At 42.9% G+C, this 24,608-nt stretch overlaps 1 protein-coding gene across 2 annotated transcripts in view; it reads right to left on the bottom strand.

The window, feature by feature from the left end:
* The window catches only part of LOC115091938, a 268,754-nt gene that overhangs the window by 35,010 nt on the left and 209,136 nt on the right, over positions 1–24,608 (bottom strand). For both annotated transcript variants that reach the window (XM_029602303.1, XM_029602304.1), the window contains exon 7: positions 187–321. In XM_029602303.1, the coding sequence (XP_029458163.1) occupies positions 187–321 (135 nt within the window). The remainder of the gene's footprint in view (positions 1–186; positions 322–24,608) is intronic.

Here is a 24,608-nt window from a genome sequence, read left to right as displayed (position 1 = left end):
GTGTGTACATGTGTGCGCGCCGGGTAGCGAGTGCACATGTACGCCTGCACGCAGGTCTGAAAATTCACCACATAGTGTTTATTTTACATAAATGTAGAGTCTCTAACCTTCTTGAAAATGTATAAGATACTGACAGTATGTTTAGTTCACTGTTATGATTTGAAAATTAGGGCTTTCAAGACTTACGGTTGTAGACAGTTTATAGCGATAGTCTTCATCCATGTATTTTTTGAAGAACTGTTTTGATATCAAAATGCATTCAGCTCCATCAGATACCAGTGCCATGCTAAGAGTATCTTCAAGTACTGTATATACCAGTCCCTAAAGAGCAACAGTAGATATAAGGCCTGAGGTTGGATTTTTTTGGAATGCAATTGACAAGTAGCATAATATAAAACAACCACCATCCCCAAATATTAATTAGTGTGGGTGCAAACCAGAATAATCCTACCACAAAACCATATCAAGCACAAAAATTTACATAATTATAGAAAGACCGTCAAAATAGGCTTCATCAATAAAGTGTATTTAAACACCTTGGTAGCTTTCAGCCTTATATATATAATCATAGGTCTTTTTTGTGATTGTCCAAATCTATTTTTTAAAATATTTTTAAATATTTTGCTTGCAAATAAAATTCACTGATAATCCACTGTCATGATAACTTATATGTGAACAGTCCCATAGGTCTTTTTTTGCAGCTTCTTCAATGACAATATCTTTTCACAATAATCTGACTCTAGCACACATCTAACCACCGCCGACATGGGTCCGAAACACGGACCTGTGTCAGTGGTGGTTAGATGTGTGTTTCCAGTTGATGAAGAGTCAGATCATTGTGAAAAGATATTGTCATTGAAGAAGCCGGTGCGCGCATTTTATAAAATTGGCGTGTCCATATGTGCGCGCCGGGAAGTCCGCGCACATGGATCTGCACGCACACCTATGAAAATCTACCCCTGTATGTATTAGGTCTTGTTTGAAATTTATTAAATACTTACCCTTTCCATTAATAAGATATTCTTGTAGAGAAGTATATTATTTTTAGCAAATTATTTTTCCTAACTTTTAATATTACCCAACCTCTCTGCAGCTAAAAGCATGTGTTATTCAAGAATGCACATACTTTTTACCTACAGATTCTGTAAGTTTGATTATTCCAACCTACTTGCATAGTTTCCAACTGGAAAATTACTCGCAGAGAAAAAAAGGCACAATCTCTGCAGGTAATTTTTCCAGGGGCAATAATCAAAGCAAATGCTTTGTGAACTTTTGTTCTGATTATTGGTGAAAACCCTAAAGGTTTAAGTAACCACGGAAACCCCATAGGTTTAATTTAACTGTGGATTTTGCACCAATGCGAACAATTTTGATTATTGCCCTCTAGTCTTGAAAGGGAAACTATGCTGATGGGTTCCTTTGAAAATAAGCATATAGTGTACACATTAAAAACACCTGCATACTTTTTAATATATTTGCACAGGCACCTGCATACTTTTTAACTTATTTATTCAGGCATGCTGCTTTACTTCACTGACCTAAAAACATGCCCAAAGGAATGACACTTTTAGTGTGGATACTGGCAGCCGACGGTCCGAGTGCAGGAGGTCGCTCCCGGACCCCCGCTGGACTTTTGGCAAGTCTTGTGGGGGTCAGGAGGGTCCCCCAAGACTTGCCAAAAGCCCCTGGTGCCCTGGTGCAGCAACATATGATGGTGGCTCTCCATCCTAAAGCCCTTATAAAACTCCCCCCCCCCATACTCCCATGCAGCATATAAATATTAAAAGTAACCATGCTTAAGCTCCACACCCCCCTCCCCATCCTTTAGACTATGTCTCTTTATAAAAGTATTTCCCCTCAACTTGGGTTTGGCCCCCCTACCACCTTCCAGTTTATCTCAGTAATCATGGGGTGTTTTGATGGTGCAGGACCAATCCCAACTTGTTCCTGCTCCTCTGGTGCATCTTACAAAACAATACCAGCAAGCCCCAGCTTCCCTTATGTCCCCCTTGCTAGCTGGTGTAAGTTTGCAAGATGGATTTAGCACCCAGGTTTCTCAAGATGTCCAGGATTGTGGGGGCTAAGGTTGGAGTGATGGAGGGAGGGGGGGGGGGCCAACCCATAGCAGGCCAGATCTTTGCAAAGAGAGAGGGTCTAAAGGATAGTAGAGGGCTGGAGCATGGCTATTTGTTGAACATCTCTCCAACAGGTGCAGGTGTGGGGAAGGTTTGGGGACTTGCCATAGGCCCATGGACCACCAGGAAGATTTTTAGAGGGAGGGGTGAGGGTAAGAGTTTTTACAGGACCTTGTGGCCCCATTAAATGGTGGCCGCAGAAGCCCAGTGACCTCTCTCGAAGTGTAGATAATTTCCCCAAGTCCTAGAACTCGCAAATATTTTTCAAGAGCTAAGATAGTCCACACCATGCCAATGAGCTGCTCTGCATGCATTTATATGCACTGTAACTAATTGGCATGGCTATGTTGCACTTGATTTAGGGCCTAGGAAATAACACCTGAAGGTTTACGATAATCACAAATTTTATGCATCATTTCCAATTACGTGTTTTATCGTGTGCAAACACTTTATTCCAGCTTAATAAATAGGCCCCTGTATGTAGGAGGAAGGCTCTACAGCTTTGATACATGGGATAAATGCTACCAGCCTGTAAAATATTAAATGAACTGCAAAATACATTATTTTGCCGAAGGTTGCCTTGAGGGAGTATAAAATAACTATACTCTGGAGTGATGTTTGCAACAGTACAATGTCTTGGACCTTTTTGTATGTAACATGATGATGTGTCTAACATGTCTATTATTCTTTCATGAGGTTATATATGTTGGGGTTTGGTAGACACTCCTGTGTGTCATTAATCATGCTTTCTGCTAAATGTGCTTATGCTATTCAGTGTGATCAAATCTAGCATGAAGGAAACTTAACAAGTGCAGCTGTATTTATCAAGCTGCACTGACTAATCACTTCCAGTTGCTGGCCTCTGCAGAAGTTGCAACTGATGAGCATTATAAGAAACCAGGACTCTCGCTCATACATGAGAGGAGCAGTATGGCATCATGCTTTGGGATAAGAGGGCTCTGTTTTTAAATCTGCATGCACTATTGACACTTCTGGGACTTTTAGTTTCTAACCACATTGCTGCTGCTGATGTGATGAGCAGGCATTTTAGATTGTTCAAATCATGAAGCAATTAAAAGACCATTTGTTTACTTTAAAAGGTTCTAATTTTCAAAAATGCATTTTTATCTCTAGTCATCATATTCTAACAGAGGAGGTATTATTCAGTACTTTCACTGCTCATTATAAAAGTTTAAACAGGTTCATTCTTTCATGCTGGGAAGTTACATCTGTTTTCTTCTACATTCTGCAGGGCAAAGAGTCCTGCTCTTCTCAATGGCTTGCTCCTTTCATTTAATGACTCACAGACCTGCCCTCTAGTCCACATGTTCTTCATATTTCATGGCTTCTCTGTCGGATTCTTAATTACATTTTTTTTTTTTTTTTTTTTTTACAGTTCTACATATTTCAAGACTTCCATGAGATTGACGCTGTCATTATTTTAACCCTGGGATACAGTATATGAAAAAAATGTATATAAATTCCATGATTACAGAATTTGCAGCCTGGTCCAGAAATATTTATTACAACTGAAAATAAAGATACTACATAATTAGCTCTTCCTGCTTAAAACTTTGTTATAATCTATTTCTCTTTTATGCCCAGTATAATTGTGTAAATTCCTTACGAGACTAATCTGAGGTCTTACAACTGAACATGGTCAAAAAAGCCTGCAAAATGGAGAACTTATTTATAGGATGACCCTCAAATGAAATACATGTATCTTTTTGCTCAGTCACTACAGAGATGGATACAGTGCTTAACCTCTTCAGCAGCAAATTTAAATCTTTTTGCTTACTTGGGAATCGTGTTTAACCAAACATTAGAATCAGGGTGAAGTAATTCGTGGAAAAAAAAATGTGTTTCTCATTGTCCTGTGTATTTGTTCTGCTGCCACCTAGTGGTTAGGTTAACAATTGTAACACATGTTTAAATCTGTTTAAATCTTTACCTATCCTTCGAGGTTGGAAAAGTGATTATATGGTTTAAGAATTGATAACACCATCAATGACACATTCTGAGTAAATATAGTGATGCTAGATAACACAGTTGATGGAACAAGCTGGGCCACCAAGGCTATGGCCTGACCGACTTTTTGCCCCATATGGTATCAGCTGTTAGGGAGATTGGGAGAACAGGGCAGAGGTTTCGCCCCTGAAACAAAAAGGTGTTGTGCTGCCCCTTCTTGATAAGGGAGCTGTGTGTTCAGGAGAGATTTTGAAGATGGGAGAGTTGTGTGTGTGTGTGTGTGTGTGTGTGTGTGTGTGTGTGCTGCAGTCAAGAAGCAGGCCTGTGGTGAAATTTATCTCATAGAGCAAGCAAGTTTGATCAAATAGATACAATTACTTTACATAAGAACCTGTTAATACAATATTATACAATGTAATCAAATGCAATTTATGTGAGCCGTTGTGATCTTCTGTTGGAACGACAATATATAAAAAGCATAAATAAATAAATAAATAGCTAAATAAATAAATAAATAGATATTCCTAAACCAAAGGCCATCCGGTTCAGGAGTCAACAGGAAGGTCATGGAGATGGAAACAATAGGAAAATTAGGTCTATTGAAATATTATCATCTCTTTCACCTTCAGAATGGAAGTTAAGGATGAACTGTACTGGTTTTGCCAGAGATTAAACTCTATGGGCCAAATTTTAAAAGGTGTGCGAGGGCGTAGATTTGTTTGCTCAACCCGGTGTGAACAAATCTACACCCGATTTTATAACATGTGCGCATGTTATAAAATCCAGGGTCGGCGCGCGCAAGGGGGAAATCGGAGCGGCCTCAGAGGGAACTTTCCTTCCGCCTCTCCCCACCTTCCCCTCCCTTCCCCTACCTAACTCGCCCCCCAGCCCTACCTAGAACCCCCCCTTACCTTTGTCGGGTAAGTTGCGCCTGCCTCAAGGCAGGCATAGCTTACACGTGCCGGCCAATGGTCGGCCTGCGATCCCGGGCACAGCGGCAAATGGCTGCTGTGCCTGGAGGTTCCAGCCACGCCACTCCCCGCCCCTTTTTGCAAGCCCCGGGATAAACACGTGCGTCCTGGGGCTTGTGCGCACCACCGAGCCTATGCAAAATAGGCTCGGCGCGTGCAGGGGCAGATTTTCTCGGGTTACACACGTTTGTTACGTGCCTAGCCTTTAAAAATCTGCCCCTATGTGTTGAGGAGATTTATTTGCTGCTATCACTGTGCTTTCTGTTCATTTTGGAGCCTGTGGCTTGAATTCTGTTGGAATAACCTTAATTTTTTTGTATTTGAATAAACAGGGAAATTGGATCTACCTTTCCATGTTTGAGCTGAATTTAATTTCAGGGTTTGAGGTCAATTGAGGTGAAGTTTGTCAACCATTTAATGTCAGTATAAAGAAGTCAGTCACTTGGGGGACAGGCAAACTGTTCGGCCACAGATGGGAATAATTCCCTGTCCAGCAAAGAAAATCACCTCGGGTCCAATCCATTACAAAAACTGCTTGACCACTATTTCAAAGAGCCCAGTAACCAGAGCAGGGTATAGAACTCATTTATCAAGCAAAAGGTTACATGTTCTTAAGGCCTCAATGTACACACCAAACAGATCTGAAAAGATTTTATCATGCAAATGCTTAAATAAATAAATAAATGTGAATGCGTATGTATATGTAAATGAAAAGACACGATAGGCAACAGAAACAAATGTAAAGGGCTTAGGCTTGGTGGTCAACAAGCTACTGATTCAACATTACTTTGAACTAAGCTAAGATCACAAAAAAAAGATACATTCATATCAAGGAGCCAATTAAAAAAAAAACAAAAACAACTTGCATTTAATGTGGCAACCTGTGAACAACCTATACGATTTGCTCGGATTTGTAGTTACAGTCACCATATGAGGAAAGGAAACTTTCTGCAAAGACCCAAGAGTGGGATACTACTATTACTACACATAAAAAGCAGTTCCTGCTCCCTGGAGCTTAACGTCTTGTCAAGACAAACATACATGACATACAAATGTCAATGGGAAAGTGGTTAAATAGTAAGAGCAGCCTCAAAAAGGGGAGCTTTTAGACTAGATTTGAAAGTGGCTAGACAGAGCACATGATGCATTGATTCAGGGCATCTATTCCATATATATATATATATATATATATGGCACAGCAAATTGGAAAGCACAGAGCCAGGAAGTGGCAGTGAAGGAGTAGCACATAGGTACCCCCACTATCTCTAGATAAGAAATGGAAATGGAAAGTGTGAAAAGATGCTCTAAAATCCCTTGAACAGCTCAGATTCCATGAACATATGTTTCTACCTCTATTGCTACAGATCAATGTGGGAAGGTCTACATCTTTTTAGATATCTTAATAAAAACCATACCGGCAGTGGCTTAATTAAAGTAAACATTCATAAAGGTGCACGTCATATAAGATTTATCCTTAGCATTGCTAAGTTATCACTATTCCAAGATTTGAACTATGTGATGTAATACTGACAACAGAGATAGTTGAGTTAATACTAAGTGAAATGAAGAAGAGATCTTTTTGAACTTATGGATCCTGAATTGGATGCAGAACTTCATTCATAGCATAAGAACTTAAGACGTTGCCATAGTTGGTCAAACCAAGGGCCCATCAAGCCCAACATCCTGCTTCCAACAGTGGCCAATCCAGGTTACAAGTACCTGGCAAGTACCCAAACATTAAATTGATCCAATGCTACTAATACCAATAATATCAGTGGCTTTGCCAAAATCAACTTGATTAATAGCAGTTTGAGGACTTCTTCTCCAGGAAATTATCCAAACCTTTTTTAAACCCAACTACACTAACTGCCCACCACATCCTCCAGCAATGAATTCCAGAGCTTAATTGTGCATTGACAGGTCAATTTTAAAAACGTAACTTATGCAAAAATGCCCACAATCATGTATATATGGGCTGTGCAGGAGAAGCATATATTTTAAAAGCTGAAATGTACTGCGTATATACGCATGCTTGTGAACAGACCACATGTAGAAAAGGGGCATATCAGGGGTATGGAAGGGGTGTGGTTTGGGCGTGACTATAAGTATGCACGTAATGATGTATTTTAAAATCGACCTATGTGCAGATATGCACGTGAACTTGCTACATGGGGTTTTGTGCACAGCCACCAGAGACTTTCGATTAGCCAGGCCACTTTCTATCGACAAGTAGAAGGAACTGCCAGTGGGACCCACTGGGAGACACTGGGAAAGCCTTGCCCTTCATCATGGGAAAAGGGAGAGGCAGAGTTCAATGGGAATGCCCTCAGAGTATCAGGGATATATGAGCCACTCAGGTAGATACTTGCAGTCTTCTGCAGTTGACTATGCCTTACAGGACCATATAGTATCAAATATGGATCTTGTGGGCCATTGGCGGGGGGGGGGGCTGAGGGTGAATAGCAGTCACATATTGAGGGCTTTGAGTCATGGGGACACATTTTCATAACTAAATGACTATAATCACTGTATGGTACTCCTGGCTTTAAGATGCAGGAGAGAGAGAGAGAGAGAGAGAGAGGAGAGGAGGAGGAGGAGAAGAAACTATCCCGCACACAGAGTCTACAGGACTCAGTTTTTAGATCTGTCAGAGGAGGAAGTCATGCATATGTTCAGGTTTAATAAGGAAACCATACAGTATCTATGCCAGCAGTTAGAGGTGAACCTACAACCCACCAGCCAGAGGGACCATGCCTTGCCAGAACATCTCAAAATCACCACTGCCCTAGCATTTTTTGCTACCAGCACCTTCCAAACTCCTTAGGGTCATGGCTGGCATAAGTCAGTCTTCTACCTCCATGTGCATCTATCAGTTGCTGGCCACCTTGCTAAGGAGAACATGTCAGTATATATATCCTTCCCTCTGAGCAGACAGCAACAAGAACAAATTATGCAGGATTTCTATCAGGTGGCACAATTTCTCTCATGATTTTAAACACCACTATCATATCCCCCCTCAGCCATCTCTTCTCCAATCTGAAAAGTCCTAACCACTTTAGTCTTTCCTCATAGGGGAGCTGTTCCATTTCCTTTATCATTTTGGTCACCCTTCTCTGAACCTTCTCCATCGCAACTATATCTTTTTTGAGATGCGGCCGGTGTTTCGCATAACAAGCTTCCTCAGGGGCATCTAAATAACATTCAGCACAGGAGTATTTGCCGATTCAAAATGGACACGAAGTCTCCAAGGTTCTTCTGCATCGCAAGGAGGAGATGCGATGCAGAAGAACCTTGGAGACTTTGTGTCCATTTTGAATCGGCAAATACTCCTGTGCTGAATGTTATTTAGATGCCCCTGAGGAAGCTTGTTATGTGAAACACCGGCCGTGTTGGGCTGTGTTTATAATATGCATTGAGAGAATGCTCATCAACTTACCTTCTTCACATTGTCAATGGAGTGGAGTAATCGATTAAGTTCGTTTTCTCAAAAGTCTTTTTGACTGAACTTTTATGATATATTCAAAAATTTAAAAAAATCAAAAAATAGTTTCAATTAATAAATTTAGATTTTAGAGTGATGGTGAATGATTAGAGGTCTGGTTGGATTTTGGTGGAAATCACAACGTCTGGCTTGATGACACCGTCACTATAGGCAAAAATTTAAAATTGAATCAGTTTCCCCTTTTTTGTTGACAGTTTACCTATTGGGTTACTGTATTGACTCTTTTTTTGTTATAATTTTGTGGTAATTAAAATCTCCCATTATTATTGCACTGCCAAATTGGTTAGCTTCACTGATTTCTCTTAGCATTTCATCATCTGTCTGACCATTTTGTCCAGGTGGATGGTAGTATACTTCTATCACTATACTCTTGCCCAACACACATGGGATTTCTACCCATATAGATTCTACTGAGCATTTAGTCTCTTATATGATCTTTATCCTGTTGGACGATATACCCTCCCGGACATAAAGTGCCACACCCCCACCAAGTTGATCCTCCCTATCATTGCGATATAATTTGCACCCTGATATAGCACTGTCCCATTGGTTATCCTCCTTCCACCAGGTCTCTGTGATGCCAATTATGTTAATCTCATCATTTACTGCTATACACTCTAACTCTCCCATCTTACTTCTTAGACTTCTAGCATTGGTGTACAGACATTTCAAAGTGTGTTTTTTCTTTGTATTAATAATCTGATTTTCAGTTCTTAGAGATAATTTGGAAATCTTTAGCTCAGGTGATTTTTTTACATATAGGCACATGGACTACGTTTACTTTTATTGGAATCTCTCTGTTGGGATGCCCTAACTCTCCTGTTTCATTAGTATCCTTCAAGGATACATTTCTCCGAACCATGCACTGCTGAGTGACTGTCGGCTTTCCCCCTTGTTCTAGTTTAAAAGCTTCTCTATCTCCTTTTTAAAAGTTAATAAATTAAACTAATAAACTAAACCATCAACACCCCTTTTAGAACATAAGAAATTGCCATACTGGGTCAGACCAAGGATCCATCAAGCCCAGCATCCTGTTTCCCTGCCGAATTCTTCCCTTTGCTTCTTTTCCCCTCTCCCCTGCTTACTGAAAAAGGTGACTGCAGTCACAGACCATGGGAACTGTGGACCAGTGTGTGATCAAAAATTCTTTAGTAGCTCCGCCACTCCTTAAACCACAGGCTTCCTCTTCTGTAAAGGAACCTGTGCAGAAGGCTATGAGCATGTACTGGGCTCACAGGCCTTGTCCTTCTACTGCAGGCCTCTGGTACCATCGGTGACTTCCTTCATTGGCCACTGCTACTGCCAGAGGGAGCAGCACAATAATGTTTAGACATGTGCTAATTCCATATATGCTAATTCCAGAACAAAAGAATATATTTGAATACATATGGTAGGCTTTAGCTAACCATTTAGTTAATAAATGTAAATGTTTACTTCAAATGACAGAACTCAAGCCACCAGTATAATTTTCTTCCCCAGGCACCTAAGCATGAAAATGAACACCATTGGTAATTTCACTTATTAAAGATATGTTATCCTGGCCCAGCAACATTAATAGGGGGGTCATTAAAATAAAGATGTTTTGTAATACTAGTGCAGCACTAATTGACCAGCAGCGTATTTATAGAAAAAAGATGAGTAAAGCCTGAAATCTGAACTCTTATTTTGTATCTCATTGACATTCCTGAAGCACTACCATAGGATTATAAGCACCCAATCTCATGGCAACTACGGAAGCTTAGGAGCTTGGAGAGCAATTTCACAGTTTGATATACATCTCAGAGATGTGGATAGCTGGTTCTTAGCAGCATTCTCCGCATATATCTTAAATATGAACACTGGAGAAGCAATGATAAAGGAAAAAAATCCATATCAGCTTCTTCAAGGAACTGCCTACAGTAGAGTAACTTACTCAGCCTCTTTCATGATAAGTTCTTTTCACAACTGAATCACATCTTTTTCCCCAGCACTTTTTTTCCCTTTAAATAATTTCCACATTAAGTAACTTTTGACCACAATCTTTTTTTTTTTTTTTTTTTTTTTTTTAAATCATGTCAGAATTTAATATAATACTCTTTTAGCAGGTTCCCTCAAGCAGTTCCTATGTTAATGAGCCCTACATATTCACCTTTCCGTTGCCTGAAATTATAGTCACATACTGTAGTCAGAAAACTGTTAAAGACCTGACCCAAAACATCCAAAAACCGATTGGCAATAGAAGCTGCAGACTTTTCTGCAAAATTGGGTGCATGTGGAAATGTCGTTTTCATTATGAGCTCAGCAAGTTCACTGCTTTCTTTCTCTCGGGCTGTCAGTCCACTATCTTACATAATTCAAATAATTGGAAACCGGCAAACAATTCAAGTCCAGGCTCAGTAGAAAACAGCACAGGAAAATCCTTTTACATAGTTTCAGTGCCATATGGCAAACTGCATTTTCTTTTAATCTGTAGCAAGCTCCCAGGAATCTGTAATTATATCCAACTAATTAGCTCAGTTTATTTGTTTATAGTATTGGCATTTCATTTAAAAGAAAAGGAAATTCTATCTACCCATCGTCATGTTCAACTATGTTTATGCTACAGCTGCTGCTGCTGCTGCTAGAAGAAATTTAAGAATTCATGCTGTAAAACTGAGTACTAACTGACTGTGCTGGTGCCCCTAGAATTGCTTAAATATAAATGCTGCATCAAACATTAGCCCTTGCCTAACAACTTTACTGCCTTATCCTCACTTGAGACCTAGAAATACACTTACAGGCCGAAACAGTACAGTGCGCTGTTAACCTGCTCTTGGACGCGCGTCCAACCCGCGGCACCTAATAGCTCCCTCAACATGCAAATGCATGTTGATGGCCCTATTAGGTATTCCCCGCGATACAGAAAGTAAAATGTGCAGCCAAAGGTAGGCGCTAGTTTCTGCCGGCACCCTCCGACTTAATATCATGGCGATATTAAGTCGGAGGTCCCGAAGGGTAAAAAAAAGTAAAAAAAAATGTAAAATGGGCTGGTGGCTGGCGGGCCGAAAACTGGACGCTCAATTTTGCCGGCGTCCGGTTTCCGAGCCCATGGCTTTCAGCGGGCTCGAGAATCGATGCCGGCAAAATTGAGTGTCCAGCCGCCGCTCCGGGCTAAAAGGAGGCGCTATGGACGCACTAGTGTCCCTAGAGCCTCCTTTTACCGCAGACTTTACTGAATCAGCCTTTTAGTAAGGGAGCTGTCCCATCCTTTTTCAGAGAGTACAGTGACTGTCAGTGGAAAGTGACACAATCATGCAGACCACAGTTGTGCCCCCCTCACGGAGCTGCAGTTGTGGTAACTGGTCGGAATGGTCACTCACTATTTTATTCCATTTTCTTTTAACTTTTATTCATTTCTACAGTTAAAAATACTTTGCTGTGAATCTTTAACAACTTTAAACTTAGGGAACTGTACTTCCTGGGCATCTAGTGGAATTTAATTCTACTTCCAATCACAAGTTATGCTGCATCAAGTCAGCTATTAACTCAGCCGGCATAGGCTCACATTAAGTTCCATGTGCCCAGGCCTCCTGCTCCTCCATGGCGTGTCCACTAGGGGTCAGAATTCTGATGGGGCTACCTGTAGACGATAGACCAAAACCCTTGTAATGAACTGTCGTTCCGTCTCTAGAGGCTGGTTCAGCTGTGAGCAAAGACAGGGGCTGCCTTGTTAGAATCTGTTTGACCTCTGCCCACACAATCTGAGATTGTGAAGGGTGGGTAAGAGAATGATGACCTCCTTCTGGGGAAAGAAGACTACGCATGGCAGATAACCCCATGGGGCCCCTTATAAAAATGTACTTTGCCTATCTCACCAGCCACTGTTGGCTGCAGGGATGACGATGGAATCCTGCAGGACCTGTTTATTGTGATTTGGATTCTTTTTACTTACTGGCACCTCATTTACAGAGGAAGGGCATGAAAACACATTCTCTCTAAAATTAGTCCTGCGACCTGATGTGCCCATTCATTGGTAAAACTGCACCGATTCTTTGTTCCTTAACCGTGGGAAATGTTAAGGGGCTCATTTTCTGTCGGTCACATATTTTGACTTTATTTGGTAGAAAAGGATATATTAGCTGATAAGACTGGATTAGTTAAAAGAAACCACATCTTAATTTGGAATAATGAATAATTCAAGAGGGAAAGGCCTTAACCAGGGTTTAATTTGCAGACAAAAAGGAAGTGGAACCGTGATGGGGTGCAGGTGGGGGTGGATGGGCAGGGCTAGGGCCAGGTGTGAACTTTCACTGACGTACAGATACCCGAACACACTCTTTACATGCTCAATGAGCACTGGTGGGTGGAGGACGTTTGAGGCTTAAGAACTGGTGGGGGGCTGGGGATGGAGAATCACTGGGGTAAAAAGGAGGAGAGTAGAGAGAAAGGGACTTTCTCCCTCTTAAGCCCCATCCCCCTTTCTGCCCTGGTGATTCTGATCCTCCATCCCCAGCCCCCATAAATTCCCCATTGACCCTTATGCTCCCTCCAGAGGTCGTAAGGCCCGTAAGTTTCACTCTCCATCTCTGGTGATCCTCCTATCGCTGGAAAATTACCCTCTCCAGCAATTCTCCTCCTCAGGGAAGGTACAAGTATCCTCTTCAAACCAGAATCAGCTAGCTCTCATCTGCCTTTGGGGGGCGGGGGGGGGGAGCAGATTGGAGTGCACTGTCTGCTGTCTTTTGTCTATGTGGGGCCTGGAATTCAAAAGCATGGCCTGCACTTTGCCTCCATGGGGGTGGAAGAAAGGGAGCAATGCCACATGCTCTCTTCACTCACTCTTTTCTCTTTCCCTCCCTCCCTTCCTACACCCACTCCTATCCCCTCTCCTCCTCTCATTCACCTTTTCTCTGTCCTCTCTGATCATGTCACTCACAAATTGGCCTCCACTCTGATTAACTCACTCACATCTCATAGTCTCGTACCCTACAGTACCCTTGATTTCCTGACTCACTCTTTCCCCCTCTCTCTCAACACAACCTATAGCCTTTCCAATCTCATCACTCGCTTGCCCTCTCCCCACTCATACCTCACAGTGTCTATTATGCTCTGATTCACTCTTTCACCTTCTCCCCCACACAACCCATAGACCTTCCAATCCCATCACTCACTCTTTTTTGCCCTCCCACATCTCATCACTCACTTAACCTCCCCACCAATTGAGTATCCCACTCAATCTCTTGGCCTGCTACGTCACCTTGCTCACTCTCTTTCCCCTCCCTCCAATCCGTTCACTCGTCCCCCTCTCCCCTCTACACACACACACACATCCTCTGGGCTCTTTCACCCTCACCAATGTGATCACTATCAGCTCAGATGGCAAGGCCTGGGATTACAGCATTGTAAGCAGGAAGCAATACACCCAGTAGTGGCAGAAACAATGAGACTGAAAGGCATTCACCCCATGTCTTTTTGGCCTTGGCTGCTCTCCCTCGCTGCCTTAAATGTGCTTGTAAATTGTACAAAAATTAAAGCCACGTGGCTGCCCTCATCTCAGGGTAAGCAGTTCTAACACTGTCTGTTCTGCTCTGCTTCCTCTAAGGGATGGGGGCATAAATGATCCGTGCAGCCGACTACAGGCTCTGTTCTGTTTCCGCAGGGGAGCCAGAACTGATTTAACTGTCAGCTTTGCTCCACTTTCCAGTCCTAGAAAAAAGTGGCAAGGTGCTGTTCTGGGTTGTTCTGCCAGAAATTAAGCCCTCGGTAATGGACACAAAAGGGGTTGAATTAGCATAAGTTTGAAACATGTGACAGTAATGCCTTTGATCAAGGCCGGTGGGGGCAGGGGGGGGGGGGGTGCTTGAAGCATTAACAATTCGTACTGCTCACTAGTTGTACAGTTGGGCTAATTCAACCCCTTTTTGTCTCTGTTCTTTATTCTGCAGTGTTTACTTCACTATCACCTCTTCCCTTTTTGGTTGCAGGATGAAATGGGAAGGATTAGCAATCAGAGTAGCTGTTCTCTTCTCTGTCTGCTCCAGGATCACCTCTCCTCTTCCCTGCAGGCTGCCTGTAGGGGAGGGGCTGGAGCAGAATACTCCTGCTACTCTTCCTCTTAAGCCTGAAAAGAAATGCAGGAACTGCATTCTAGGCCGTTCCCCTTCAAATTAAGCCGTGGTCTTAAATGTCCCAAAAGCAGGGCTGTCATAGGGACCTCACAGCCGGTTGGATTTTCAGGATATCCACAAAGCACAATTAAACTCTGGAATTCATTGCCAGAGGATGTGGTTAGTGCAGCTAGTATAGCTGAGTTTAAAAATGGTTTAGATAAGTTCCTGGAGGAGAAGACCATAAACTGCTATTAATCAATAAGGAATAGCCATTGCTTGTTACCAGCATGAGTAGTTTAGGATCTATTTAATGTTTGGGATCCTGCCAGGTACTTGTGACTTGGATTGGCCTCTGTTGGAAACAGGATCCTGGGCTTGATGGACCCTTGGTCTGACCCAGTATGGCATATCTTATGTTCTTATGGGAGAAATTTGCATATACTGGGATTCCAATGTATACAAACATGCATAGTCATATTAGATATCCTGAAAATCTGACTGACTATGGGGGCCCCAAGGATAAGTTGGGAAAGCCCTGTCCAAAAGATTGCATCTTTAAACATTCATTAGGCTTGTAAGCCGGGCATCTTCTCAAGTTACCACTAAGTCCTGGTCAGGAGGATTTCGGCCCAGCCAGTACCCAACCTGTCTGGTGAGAGATTATCTTCAGTTTTTGAGAAGTTCACCCTCCAGGGGGGAGTTCTGACTGCCTGTGCTGATATTCAGCAGTGGCCACTTAAAGTTATCCAGGTAACTCTGATCAGATAAATCTCTGGCTATTTTCAGTGGCATATCTAACTGGTTAAGTGCTGCTGAATGCCGGGGTAAAGTTAACCAGCTCAAAGGATCTTGAAATACAGACCTCTTAAGAGCCTTTTTGAAAAGGTTCATAAGAATATAAGAAATGCTATGCCTGGTCAGACCCAAGGTCCTTTGAGCCCAGCTTCCTGTCTCCATCAGTGGGCAATCCAGGTCGCAAGTGCCTGGCAGATCCCATAATGTAGATCTAGTTCTGTTACTTACTCCCAGGGATAGTAACAGCTTCCTTTAATCTACCCGGCTAATGTATCATAGATGTTTCCTCCAGGAGCCTCTTTTAAAGCCCACTGTGCTACTCACCTTGAGCATGTCCTCTGGCAAGAGATTCCACAGCTTGATTGTGTATGGAGGGAAAAAGCACTTTTCACTATTTGTTTTAAATATGCAGATTGTTAGTTCCTGGTTATACTAAGGTAGTGCTCTCTTACCTTGCGCTTTGTGCCTGTCACAGAAGAACAGCCAGGACACTAATGATTAGAAATGCTGAGACTCCTGCACAACATGGCAGCCAATGATTTAATGCTTCTGAGAGCTCTGCAGGCAACCATAATATGGCTGCTTCAGCTGTCACTGCACCATGTGATTGCACTGTGCTTTATGTAACAGACTTTCTGGTCATTACAATAAGCCCTGGGTGAATCTTTATTCTAGATAGAACAGCATAGGTTAGAGAATGGGGTGGTTACCATTCAAATGCAGTCCCTCCCTTTGAGGATGCTGGAATGGCCGTCCTCCTGTAAAGTTTTTTTAAGCAGCTCTCTTCAGAGAGTCTGTGGGCAGTTTGAGTTGCTAGCAATTAGGAGGTAGTGAGAAGATTTTCCTGTGTTGCTTTCTTCAGGCCCAATGAGAGGAGTCAGGTGCATCCTGCCTGGGGATCCGGATCAGGGTCAGAAGGATATTCCTTCCAGTCCATTCACTGGCTTGTTGAGATTTCCATCTGGGTTGATTTTTTGGGTTGTGTGACACTTTTTCATGGTAGGAGCCTTGTGAGACCCTGGATACCACCTGGATTCAGGGCACGGAGAACCCTGTTGCTTAAGTTAGGGAAGACATGCCTCTCCATACCCTCAACGAGGGAAGGAGGTGGTGGTGACCTGCTGCAAGGGGGAACTCTGGTGTTGAATTGTGTTGAAACAGAAAAAGACTTTAGTTTGAGATCGAGGAGGAAGATTTTTTGCTGCCCCTTCCTTCCTGCATTGGAGCAGGGTGAGCTGCCTGTTTCCAGGGTATCCCTCCCATCTTGAATCTAGAAAAGAGAGAGAGAAACCAGAGAAATAAGAGAAATAAGAGAAGATCAACTAACCAAGAGTAAGAGAAAAGTAGAGATCACCGAGGACAGGACACCCATCCGGCGTCTTCACCCCACTGAGGAGAGAGAGGCTTTTACTCTCTGTGTAAGAGACTGTTACTATTTTTACCAATTTGGAAGGGGTTTTTCCATCCAGCTTAATGATACTCTGCTCACTGGGGAACTCCAATTATCACCCTGGAGAGTGGATGCTTTCCTTGTCTTAGTCTCGAGAGTCATGCATAGACAGAAGGGAAAGACTTAAGAGAAAAACAAAAATTTGTGGTGCAGAGGATTCTGTTTCTATTGTCATTCTGCAACCTGATTGCCCATCAGTAAAGAGTTTTGCTTGGACACTAACTCAATGATTCCAACGTGGTTTTTGGGCATAAGCTGCACACACATAGTGAATAAGAGACACCACTCCTCAGGGGCAACGAGAGATGTGTACCCAAGTCACCTTTGAAACTCAGGGCCTTTAAATCTTTCCCCCAAAGAAAAAAGATTCAGGCCCTGGGGAAAAGAGACCATGAGAGAGCAAGCCTGAGGTTCAAGCCCTGAAGAGACTCTAAATCTTTTATGTCCCCACCAGAGCATAGCATGCTCCCAAAGATAGGGTTACGTAATACGTATAGAACTCTAAGAGCCAATGCGTGGAAAAGTGGAGTTTTTCAATTAAGCCCGGGCTTTTTGTAAGAGAACATTAGAGAGAAAGAGTAAATGGCAGACTAGTAGCTCTGACTTATCTCAAAGAGGTCTGTTGTCCTCTGAAGGATTTTCCACAGTGAGTATCCTGCTTAAGGTGGGCAGCTATACAGACAAGTTAGGACAAGCTGCACAAGGAGCTGGAGTGTCCCTCTGCTGCAGCACAAGGAATTGGAGTGTCTCTGCAATGATCACTGAAAATCTGAACAAGACAGATGGGATACAAGCTCCTGGAGTGAAGATCGGAATGATATCCAATACTGTTCGGGAGCTTGAATACTTTTCTGAGGCACACACACACACAGGCATATAGAGTGCTGGACTCTGTGCTGACCTCTGAGCTTCTAATGCACTATACTGACATTAATTTCTACCTTCTACCTTAACATAGTTATTCACCTGCATCACCCGTAAGCCTGTGGATTACAAGTAAATCTAGATCTGTGTTGTTTAAATGTTAAGGCTTAGGGCCCCTGACACCACAAGTACACACATATATGCATGATGTTTCCAAACAGAATATACGAATGTCTACACGGCTTAAACATAAATATGCTAATTCTTTTGAAAACTAACCCCAAAGAGTAGTAGTAAATAGGGTCCATTCAAGTGAAGGGAAAATGGCTAGGGGGTGCTGCAAGGACCAATCCTCTTCAATGTTTTTATAAGTGACATTGGGGAAGGGTCATAAAGGAAGGTGTGCCTGTATGCACATGACTTGAACATTTACAACAGAGTAGAAATACCAGAGGGGGTAGATTAGATGAAATTGTTCATTTAATTTTAATTTTCTAATTTATAAACTGCCATTCCTCAAAGCTTGAATATAAAACCATTACTGTAGAATATAAATATCAAAAGCAGTCAAGTACAAAATAGCAAATTAAAACAGTGATACATAAAGGGGGCAATTTTCAATCTGCCCACATTTCTGTAAAGTCCATGGGTATTCTACCAGTGATCTTTGCACCAATTTTCAAAGAAAAAATACACACTTACCATACTTTTTCCTTTGAAAATTACCCCAGGGAAAATATTTGCAGAGATTTGTACCTAGTTTATCTGTGGATACATTTTCCAACAAAAACTATACAACATAGTTTAGAAAATCCAAATCTACGAATGTAGTTTTCTCCCCCAATCTACCCCCAAACCAGAACACCTCTATTACAATGCAGACAAAAGTATGTGGCTTCTGGAACTATGTGCGTACTTTTACCTGCATACTGGGTGGGCAATTTTCATATAATTGCCATAACAATAAGCAAATGGACAAGACACAACAAATAAAACAATATCAAATGAAAGCATAAAACTGAATAAAAACCATCACTAAACCTCAGCTACAATTCTATCACAAAACCATGTCAAAGAAATTGTCTAAACTGGCACTGAATATCCTAAGACTAATTTAAAATGCAAAGCCTGTTTACAGCCACATTCTCAGTGAACTGTCTAGGTCTCAGAGGCCAGTCTAAAAATCCAAGTTTTAGTTACACATCTAAAGAGTAAGTCATTTATTTCTAAGAGTTCTTCCCTAGGAAAGGTATTCATAGCCGGGGTGCAGCATAGAAAACAGCTCTACCCCTAGTCCATGCCAAATGCATAGGCGCTTACATAGAATCACTTCTTCAGCAGATCTTAATGCTCATATCGCCACATACTATTGCAGGCAATTCTCTAAATAAAACACACCCTTTTCCCTCGCGGCTTAAGAAAACAAGGGTGAGGGTTTTAAACTGGGCTCGAAAATGTACTGGTAGCTGTCTTGATGAAGTTCTCTAAGGATAGCACTATTTCTTTGTTTTCCTTTACTACTAGGCTTCACTCTGTCACTCGTGCTAGGTACCAGCTGAGTTTTCATATTTTCTTACCCACATAGGGGTGGATTTTAAAAGGGTTACGCGCATAACCCTTTTAAAAGCCTCCTCCATGCGCCGAGCCTATTTTGCATAGGCTTGGCGACACGCGCAAGCCCCGGGACGCGCATATGTCCCTGGGCTTGAAAAAAATGGGTGGGGAGTGGGCCGGGGGTGGGGACGGAGCCTCCAGGCACAGTGGCCATTTGCCGCTGTGCCCAAGATCTCGGGCCGGCTGGCGCCGGCGCGCACAACCTACACCTGCCCGGAGGCAGGTGCAACTTAAAAATTAAAGGTAAGGGGGGGGGGGTTAGGTAGGGCTGGGGGGCAGGATAGGTAGGGGAAGGGAGGGGAAGGTGGAGGGGGTGGGAGGAAATGGAGGAAGGCTGCGCGGCTCGGCGCATGCAAGTTGCACAATTGTGCACCCCCTTGCGCGCACCGACCCTGGATTTTATAACATGCGCGCGGCTGTGCGAGCATTTTATAAAATCGGGCATAGATTTTAAAATCTGGCCCATAGCGCATTGTAATAGCCCAAGTGTGAAATAACTAAAGCATGCAACACTATTTGTTCATCTAGCTGTAGTTGCCTTCCCTAGGGAGCTTTTTCTTTTCTTTTACTTGCCATTTCTTGTCAAAACGGCTTTGAATGAGAGAATGTGTCCCCAAGGTGGGATGTACAGCACCGATCTCACATACAATGCAATTTTGGCATGGCAGGAAAAATCAAAGCATGAGCTCCCTGGGGAAGGCATCTTCAGCTCAACAGTATACACTTTGGCATTGTGCATCTGACTTTGGCATCCTGTTCAGTTGCAAATTTTATTAAGCTATCTGTAGGTGCTCGCCCAAGAGAGCTTATGCTTTAATTTTAGTTGTGATTCATTGCCAAAATGGCCTTGGATACAAGAATTTGCTCTCTGGTGTGGGTACGTACAGATAGCTGAACAAAGTGTAGTTCCCTAGGGTGGGTGTCTACAGAAACAGTCTGCCAAAGTCAGGATGCACAGTGCCGGTGTACTGTTCAGCTGTAGGTGCCCTGGAAATTAAACTCCTGGGTCCGAGGTAAAGTAAACTAACATTTATGGTGGCCAAAGTTATTCTATTGCTGTGCCAGCTTGGTAGAAGCAGCTGGACACTAACACATTGAGCACAGCAAAAGTATAAAATCGCCACGAGAAACGTAAGTTAAGTTTTACTCCTGCTCTGCCTCAGGAGTTATATTTCCAGTGAAGAAAATGTGTTTGAAGCTGCCTGTCCTTTAACGCACCTCCTTGCATTGCTGGCAAATAGCTAATGCCTTCTTGACTTTTAGATGGGATGTGAATGCACCTGCACTAATTTTAGTGCTGGTTCTTACTCCTGCTTTAGCGTGCAGTTTTTAGGAGTTAAAACTCATGTTAAATAGTACCAGAGTTAACTTATCACAGAAAAACGCAAGTTTAAACAGTAGTAATACCCTGTGCTAATGTTTGCCCATCTTATTACATCAGCTCCAGGGAGAACACCTGCTCTACCTTACTTGCCAATATCTTAGCCAAGATCTTATCATAATTTAAAAGTGAGATTTGTCTACAGGAACTACATTCCATTGGGTCTTTACCTACCAAATGTATAACAGAGATAGAGGTGATTGCACCAAAGATTCCCCCTGCAGGACCCTATAAGACCCTGCATGAGGGTCCAAAAAGGTCTTATAGAATAAAAGCAAAAGCCCATCTTCACCTGGGCTCTTATCTCCTTTTTAAAGCTCCAATTGCATTCTTGACCTCCTGAACATTATTCAAGGCCTCAAGATTTCCAGCCAGCACATTTGGTAACACAGGGAGTGTCACACTGCCCAAGAAAGAAGAGATCTCATCCTCATTAGCTGACAGCTCAGAAGTATACAAGAGAATACAGTATTCCCTAAATGAGTCACAGATTTTTCTGACATCACAGGAATGGACACTGGAAGGCATCCTCATTTCCTTAATCAGATTAGAACATGCTGTGGCCTTCATCTTGTGAGCCAACAATCTATCTATCTTATTTCCTTTATTGTAGAACATCTGTTCAGCTCAATGAAGATATTTGCTAACTTTCTGGATGATAGATTTTAAAATAGCCCTTATGTTTAAAAGCACATCATGCAAAGTAAAGGAGTGGTATCTCTGATTTGCGATCTCAGTCCTCTTTAACTCCACCTTAGTCTTTTCATCTAAAAAGTTGAAATGAGTGCTTTATAGCAGCATTCAAAGCAGTCAGTTTTCTTCCAATAGGAACCTCCCACATACTAGGCCCAGATTCCTCATCATTATCATTCAGCTCAAAGAGCTCAATAGCATTCGTGACAGAACAGCATATTTCCTCATCCTTCAACAGTCATTCAACTTCCACCTGTACCAAGTGATCCCCAATATCACAGGAGCACGATCAGACCACTCAATTAACACCCAAGTCTACAGAACTGAGTGAACCCAGTTCCCTCATATCAATAAAAGTTAAATCAATTCTCAAATTATGAGGTAGAAAAGAAGAATATTCTCTTTTACTGGGAAACAAGTATCTCCAGGGATCCACCAGGTCATGCTCCGCAAGTGTAACCTTTGGCAGGCTGCAGGAACCCCCACCGGGAAAGCTAACCCCCCCAGAACGCCACCATCTCTCTACCACACCGTGTCATTCCTAAGGCCTGTGCGCAGCACCATCTCCCCTTTTGTTGGCTCCGTGGCTGGAAACTCACTGAGTCATGCAGTGATGATGTCAGCACCAGCTGGGTATTTAAACCTATGCTCAGCTCCCAGCCAGCAGCTCAGCAACAGGTCCTCCTGCTTCTGCAGTACGTGTTGTCTTGTTCCTGGATCTTGCGTTCCTGCTCCTTGTTCCAGCCTGACCTGCTCCTCGCCCAGATCCTGCTCCATGGCTTGTCCAGTCCCTATCTACACTTGCTCTCCTAGTACTGACCTCTCCTACAGACTTTGACCACCCTCAAACAGCCTGAACTAAGCTCCCTGAATCCAGGGAACAGCACGGCAGCAATCACTGTAGAAGTAAGAAAAAAGAGAAGCTTCTATCTGAGGGGGGGGGGGGGGGATTTCAGCAAAGAATGGAAATGAAAAGTAAAACAAGGCTTCAGGAGCAGGAAAACAGGGGAATTAGACTACCATCTTTTGTATGGCCCTCCAATATCCCCCAAATTATTTAAAAAAAACTTTTGCAGGGGGCGTAAGGAGAACCTTCCTGGCCAGCAATTTTTTCTATTTTTTTTGCAGGAGAGTAGGAGGGGGGATCTCCAGCCATCCTGCAATTTGTTTAAAATACCTTTTTGACAGGAGGGAAGGAGTGAGGGGGGGTTCTTCAGCCAGCATACATTTTTTTTTCTGTCAAAATAAGAGGGGCAACAGGCACAATTTTTTTGAGAATTGGAAAGAAGGTAAGATCAGGGTCTGGGCAGAAGTTTTAAAAAATTCTACAGCCAGAAGGGAGGGAAGGGAGATTAGGAAATGGGTACATTGTTTAAATTACAGTGGAAAGGAAGGGAAGATGACTGGTCAGATTTAGGTCTGCTACAGCAGCGCCCATATTGGTCTTCATCCGGGTTTTACGTGCGTAGGTGTTTTAAAATCCAGCCCTAATTGTAATAGGGAGTGGATCTTAGTTTTTAAAAGAATATGCATTATCACCAGATAAACTGTTTTTATTGCACATTATAACCCTATCGCAGCTTAGTAAATTTACTACCATATATGTATCTAAGGCAATTAAAAGTGAAGTCACAAGGAGCAGCAGCAGGACTTAAACACCGGCTTCCCCAGTTTGCAGCCTGCTCCTCTAACCTCTCGGCTGCTCCTCCAGTCATCTTGATGCGTTTTTATTTCCTTGGTCTTTTTTTTCCAAGCCCTTCAGATGCCTATAAAAATTAGCAGCAGAGTCAGTGGGTTCACCCATATGGATCTCATTCTGCGAGACCCTCTCCTTCAGGCCTTTAAATTTCCACTTTAAGTTCACTGACAGCATTCTTCACATCAGAGGAAAGCAATTTCATTTCCCTTACGAGATCAGAACTAACAGATTCTGCCCTTGTGATGTTGTGGCTCTGCAAAGCCCCAGACGATGACTTAATCCTAGGGCCCTTCAGAGGATGGGTCATTATAGTCCAAGTTGCAGCTCCCACTGTTGCAGCCCCAGAGAGGAGATACCCAAAAACAATACGTCAGGAAGCCAGGGAATTCAATTAGGACAAAAGTAAAAAGAGATTGCAGTCAAAAGGTTACAATTTGCCACTCAGTTCAATAAAGTCCCAGACACTCGTCACAGTTCAACCACAATGGGAACTGATAAGTATATGGAGAGCAAATGGCACACAGGTCACTTGTAAAGAGGGACTTCAAACAGCAGAAGTGGCTGAAAATGTGCTCATGACTGTAGCACAGCACAATATTCATATTGGGGTTGAGTCACTGCCCTCCCTCCACCGCCCACACAACAGCACTCATAGCAGGTGCAAAGTGCCTCATCTGAGACTTTAAATACTGGCCACGGTTTCTCCCTGCAACAACTGCACTTACCACGTGCAGCTTTCCTCCGACCCAGCCTACTCCCTCACTGCAGACCTTCAGATCCGCCTCCCCTGCCGGCCCTCCCACACGCTGATGGGCCTAAGGGCCTCACTTCCCTGACTTCTCTCTGGCTTCTCCTCCCCACCTGCAGGGTGGGAAAACTTGCTGGGCACTTTAAGGGAAACCTTCCTGCCAGAGTGGAGCAAGATGTGGCCTAGCCCTTTAACAGCAGCGCACTCCGCTTATCGCTCACAATGGGGCCATCGTCCACACACTCCACAGTGCTTCAGGCCTGCCTCAGATCTTCCAGGGATCAAACAGCCTGAACTAAGCTCCCCGAATCCAGGGAACAACAGGGCAGCAATCACGGGTGAAGTAAGAAAAAGGAGACGTTTCCATTTGGGGGGGGATTTCAGCAAAGAATGGAACCGAAAAGAAAAACAAGCCTTGAGGAGCAGGAAAACAGGGGAATTAGACTACCATCTTTTGTATGGCCCTCGAATATCCCCCAAATTATTTTGAAAATGTTTGCAGGGGGCGTAACGAGAACCCTCCCTGGCCAGCATTTTTTTCTAATTTTTTTGCAGGAGAATAGGAAGGGGATCTCCAGCCATCCTGTAATTTTTTTAAAATAACTTTTTGACAGGAGGGAAGGAGGGGGTTCTTCAGCCAGCATACTTTTTTTTTTTTAAAGTTTTACTGTCAAAATAAAAGAGGCATTAGGCACAATTTTTTTGACAATTGGAAAGAAG

Source organism: Rhinatrema bivittatum, chromosome 5 (assembly GCF_901001135.1).
Source record: "Rhinatrema bivittatum chromosome 5, aRhiBiv1.1, whole genome shotgun sequence".
Taxonomy (NCBI): Eukaryota; Metazoa; Chordata; class Amphibia; order Gymnophiona; family Rhinatrematidae; genus Rhinatrema; species Rhinatrema bivittatum.
This window is presented reverse-complemented; position numbering and strand designations above follow the sequence as displayed.